We start from the raw sequence: 6,000 nt of genomic DNA on the forward strand, positions 1-6,000 counted from the left end.
AGAAGGAACTGAGGAGTTTGGCTGCACATGCGCACTATTAAGACAAGACTGGTATGTGAGGCAGGCTCTGTGCATGTGCAGCCGATACGGATACTGCTATAAAAATCTCTGAACAATGGCGCAGGGGTGCACCAACACCTACAGTGGAGCACCCACAGGGACACTCATCTCAAAGAACATCAGTTAGTGCACAGGTGAGTAACCTCCTCTTTCTTGGATGTTCATTATTCATTTTCCATCTCCATTTTACAGGCCTTGTATGTTTTGAAATACGTGTGAATTAGATTTTTCATCATATTTTATATTTATCACATTATAGTGCTCTCCACTGAGTACATATATTATACCTGTGTACAATAAATTAACATAAGTACTCCCCCTCTTTCCCACCAGCCTGGGAGTCTTCCCTCTCTCCGTTTTTGAAGGGATACTTTTGAAGGGGTATCCATCCTAATAAGGAGATACCATTAACAGAGGCCACTTAGGACTAGCCTAAATAAAACAAATATTTAACCATTTTGCATCTTCTCCATTCTAATTCTCATTAAATTTGTGTACCTCCAGCATCTCCATTTGAGCAGCCCGGGAGAAGCATATATGCATTAAAATTGACTTTTCAACCTGAAATTTTCATACACACATTACCAGAAGAGTAGAGGGAGGTAAAAAGTCAAAAGACAGACTAAAAAAACATGATCTGATGATGTTTTATAAATTTCATTACTTTTTTAGGAACTGGCTCATGGTTTTTGATCTCATGAGTCTGGCAATACTGTAACTGAATTATGATTAATAATGAGTTGAAAACTCTCCTGTTATTATTCTGAGTCTTACATTTATTTTTATTCTGGGGCGGGGGGAAATATTGGGAGAGTTTAAACTGCTCAAATCTCAGAAGCTGGGATTTTCTCATTATTTTTGCCCTTCCGGAATATCGCTGATATCTTCCATTGTTCCCAGTGGGAATGAAGCCAGGGTGCCCACAGGAAAGATGTCTGCCAGTGTGGCCAGGCCAAAAATGGTAAAGGGATAGGGTAATGTAGAGGTTTGGGGAAGAGGATTGTAGGAGTACCGTTAAAGACACTGTAGTGGCAGAGGAATGTGACAAAACAAAGAAGGCGACTGTAGGGGAATAAACGAACACTGGGGAGGACTGTCAAGTAGGGGTTGTCGAGGTGAATGTGGCCCAATTTGGACCAACTGACACCTATTCCCAACCTGCCTTGCACAGCCACTGGCCCCACAAGCCCTCTGGCCTGACATTCCAACAGGAGCTGCCTCCAGCTACTGGTTTCTGGCTTGGGGGACAAGGCAGTAAAGAGGAGTGTGACAAGATTTATTACATGCAGTGTTGCTGTAGCATGTTGGTCCCACCTTATATTTAGCTGTGACATTCTGAGTACCTTTCCCAGACCTGAAGAAAAGCTCTGTATAAGCTTGAAAACTTGTCTCTCTCACCAACAGAAGTTGGTTCAATAAAAGATATTACCTCACCCGCCTTATCTCTCTAAGATTTATGATGTTCAGAGCACAGGCCTGGGACAGAGAGAGGATCTCTCCATGGGAAAGATATAGTGAAACTTCCTCCTCCAAATAATCACATCCTAGTCTTACCTTTCAGAGGTGAGAAACCATTTCTTTTTCCTTCATTACATCACCTGGACAACAGACCATTTTTGGTGACCTACACTTGGGAATTATCTAACTTTCTAAGTTAAGATGCAGTTTAAATAGTTCTGTATTAAACAGCTTTAAAACAGTTTAAATGTGTGATCACTTATGTTACCAGTTTCTATAACCTACCAACGGACTAATCCAAATTTCCTATTGTCGTATACAAAAAATGTCATTGGGGACTGAGTCAGTGGTGATGTTACTGGCCAGAGCAAATTTTGGTGGCCAGAGTACTAAACCTGTAAACACAGGACTTTTATTACAATGGAAAACCTTATTCCTTAGCAGTACTAGGTTCTGGGGATTTGTTTTGTTAGCTATAAACAGTCCTATTTTTGTAAGTTGAAAAAAAATGATCAGCTGCTACACAGCTTTTTTCCCAAAAGCATAAATGAAGTCACTTCTGTCTATTATGTGTTTTAAATGAAACTAATGCAAAATGTTTTAAGGATATAAATACTTTGATAAATCATTATTGAGAAAATACAGTAACTGGTTTGGTGGGGAAATGGTTCAGAGATAATTACCTTTATTTTAATAATATGAACCTTTGCAATTTTTTCATTCTTTTTTTATAGAAAAGAGATTAAACAATTGTTGTCTGAATTGGATGAAGAAAAAAAGATCCGTCTACGATTACAGGTACTTGAATCTTATGTGGTCAGAGACAACTTTACAGGGATACTGGCAGGTCAAATTTAGCCTCAAACTTAGGGCAAACAAGCACTTATAAAACTTAAGATAAATATATTTGAATTTCTTTTTATATTAACAGAATGTATGTATATAAACAAATATATATTCCTCTTGCAGTGTTTGCAATCTATATGCTGTTGCATTGTGTTATCGCATGAAAATATGAAAATTATCTGGAATCTGAATAGCCTATTTTTTATTGTCTAAGCTGAAGGAAATACAAAAAAGTAAACAGAGTTTAGCTAGTGAAAAGTGAAATCTGTTTTTAAAATTCTTAGTTTTAATCATCTAATTTGTTCATAAAGTAGACGAGAGAATTTATGTTTTAAAATGTGATTTACAGTCTGCCACTGACTTTTTAAATACGAATTGGTCTTATTTTATTTGAAAAGTTAATTTCAGCTAACAAGATTCTGCTGTTTCCCTTTCACACAATCTGATAGTTCTAAAAAAGTATAATTTAAAAAATATATATATTATTTCCATTAAGAGACCAGGTTCTGTTTCTTTAACATTGAATATGGCCTTACTTGGAGTCATCCTATTGAATCAGCCACTTGAGCAGTACTTGACATCGGCAACATGAGTAAATGTAGTAGAACTGAGCCATTATTTGGACCATCAAATATACAGCTTCATATAGAAAGTGACTTTGAAACTGCTTTTCATGGTTTGGGGATTGACATACTTGTCATTAACCAGGTTTTAACATTAATTTGATATTTTTACTTTTCTTTTGTGGCATATGTTCACTGTATATTTTTTATACTCATGATGGAAAAATCAAAATATGATTTCAGTGGGCTGCTCTTACTTAATAACATACTGTCCAACACGAGTAAAGATAGCAGAATTGGGGCCTTCTGACTATTTCTTCTGCATAGGCAGATCTGTGAGAGGCCATCGTTTTTAATAATTAACAACCAATTCAGCGAAGGTTAATAAACCTCTTACAGAAATTCTTGTATTGGCCTAGCAATCAGTACCATTCAGAGTTCTGGATTCCAGTTGTTCAGGACAGAGCTAAGTCTGGTCTAAATACAGAGCTGTTCTGATCTAACTAAAGGTGTGATTTTTTTTATAACAATTTTATAACTTTTGTGTGTGGACATTCTTATATCAGTTTAACCTCGCTTATATTGGTTGAGCTTGCTAGCTGAACTGATATTATCAGTTTTAAATAGATATGAGAATCCACACGCACACAAGTTGCAGTGATTTAACTAAACCAGCGTAACCTCTGTGTGAAGAGAAGCCTTTCGGCTTGGAGTGCTGCTCCACTCAGTGGAGAAGACTCTGAGTAAGTTTGTGACATGTTCCAGTGACTATCTTTGCCTGGCTCTGGAAGAAGGGAGCCATCTCCAATTCTCATTAGCAGGAATGAGAGTCACCTGGATGTATGAGGCTTTTGCTGCTGGGAATAAGGAGGGGATAACAGAGTTTCCTCTACTTTCAAGCCCCCCTCACCCAGAGATAAGATGCAACTGAATTTGCTGCTGGCACCATGCTTGAATTTGACCCACCAATAAACCACCTAATGAGATTTTTCTTTGCAGATGGAAGTTAACGACATAAAGAAAATTCTTCAATCAAAATGAATACTTGATAGGTGGAATGTTACATTATTCATCATGACTGAGACTCAAATTTATGCCCCAGCCAAAATAACTTTGTGCCAAATGATTTAAGAATTGCCTCAATATCCCTTTGTTTGAAGGATTAGCACAAGAGTTTTTGATAGCACAACACAAATTCCAATGAAGAAAAAATTCTACGGGATGCAGTTGCTGTATAGCACTGGTTGTGACTGAAATTGATCTTATTGTGCTAAAATCTTTACTTCAAGATCACAAATGAAATGAAAACTCAGGCAGTTTAGTCCATAGTGGTACTATTTTGATGATATTTTTCCATAAATAAAATGTATTTCAGATTATCCGTTTACAAGCTTTATGATTTTGACTTTTTTTTAAAATTGTCTTTTGTCACAGGTTCCTAAAATATTTGTACTGCATATAGCCAGGAATGAATGTTGATGTTTGGGGGGCGGGGGTATTATTTTGCTTCAGGTAGAACAGCCTACTTTTTGTGTTATGTTTTGAATTCTATTACATATGCAATTTTATGTCCAAAAATAATCTACAAGATAAATTTGTTTGTGTAGAATGGCATATTTAAAAAAAAAGAAAATCTTGTCTTTACAATGATTTGTGCCTTCTTTTTGTCACCCACTGATTGGAACTGGTTCCAAACCAGATCTCAATAATGTAGCTGCCATGACGACACCGGTCACTTAGGTCCACTAGAGGTCACTCTTCCAATGTATAGCTGCTCAGTCAACATAGCCAAATGTGTGCTAAAACAGCATAAGGTTGGAGCAGCCTTTGTCTTACCAGCTGTGGTTTTTTAGCTTTCCTGTTTAATAGGACTCTCATTCAGCTAGAAAATTCATCTCTGCTTGATTTTCATTAGAAAAGTTAAACACCTGCCTCCGTCCCCATTTTTGCACACTTTGAGTGAACAGAATATGCATTACTAAAGCAAAAATAAATAAAATTAACTAAATATCATCAGTTAAAAGGTTGTATTATTTCATACACAAGGTTCTCTTTGTTGTGTGATGTTGTTTAACTTGCTATTTATGTGATGTCATTTGCCACATTCTGTTGTAAGCTTTCTAACAGATGAAATAGAAGGATTTCTTAATAATACGTTTTAGCAGCTGTGCTTTCTTTCCTGGTTTTATGGAAATCAAGTTTACTGTGTGTGTGTGTGCGCGCACGCGCTTGTTTGTTTGTTTGTTTGTTTGTAATGGAGCTTTTCAGCCTTTGAAAGTAACCTATTTCCTTCCTGTTAGTGCAATCAGAAAACAAAGTATTATAAGACTGCTCTGGCTTCATATTTAAATGGCAGCAGATTTCATTTAGCCTGTGAAATGTTTTTAATATGTTTCTCAAATGCCCACTATGTCTGTTTATTGAGTTTATCTGAATCAGCTAAATATGGATATTTTTGCACAGCTTGTGGAATGAGTGATTGATAATGCTAGTATTACGAAGTGATAGAATTGCACAAAAGATCTATTATTCATCATATTGAGTTATATTAATTGATACCACCCTGGAGTTCCTGCATCACAGTTTACTATTCTTCCTGCTAAAGGGTGGATGGGACTTATTTCTTAATCTGTCAGTGCCATTCATGAACAGCTGGAGGGGTTCTCATTTGGTTATATGGAGAATTCTTTTAAATACGTTTAAGCACACACAAACATCCCAGTATACAAATGTGTTACCTGAAGGATTCTCAACTGGGTGTTCTGTATGGCAATACAGAACATTATCACTGGGTCAATTTCCTTCGCTTGTGCTTTTTATGTAATGAAGAGGTCTGAGATTTCAACTTTTGTTAGTGAAAATTACAAGCTTTGATTTAAATTACAGTGTATTCTCAGTTGTAACTGGAACAAAAGCACTAATTACATATTTTGTTACTGAGATGCTTTTATTGAATGTTTTTAAAGAACTGCATTGAGATTTTTTAAAATAAAATTTATAGTCCCATCATGGTTTTCCAGCAATAAAGATCTTTAGGTTATTAATTTCTGTATCTTTTATGAGCCAAATAACA

The 6,000-nt window shown here is 36.2% G+C and overlaps 1 protein-coding gene across 6 annotated transcripts in view; it reads left to right on the forward strand.

The window, feature by feature from the left end:
- Window positions 1-5,081, forward strand: part of SH3KBP1 (SH3 domain containing kinase binding protein 1) — a 351,211-nt gene extending 346,130 nt beyond the window's left edge. For all 6 annotated transcript variants that reach the window (XM_045014652.1, XM_045014513.1, XM_045014730.1 and 3 more), the window contains 2 exons: window positions 2,253-2,316; window positions 3,927-5,081. In XM_045014652.1, coding sequence (XP_044870587.1) covers window positions 2,253-2,316; window positions 3,927-3,945 — 83 coding nt within the window. In that variant the 3' untranslated portion in view covers window positions 3,946-5,081. The remainder of the gene's footprint in view (window positions 1-2,252; window positions 2,317-3,926) is intronic.
- The last annotated feature ends 919 nt before the right edge of the window (window positions 5,082-6,000 follow it).

Source organism: Mauremys mutica, chromosome 1 (genome assembly GCF_020497125.1).
Source record: "Mauremys mutica isolate MM-2020 ecotype Southern chromosome 1, ASM2049712v1, whole genome shotgun sequence".
NCBI lineage: Eukaryota > Metazoa > Chordata > Testudines > Geoemydidae > Mauremys > Mauremys mutica.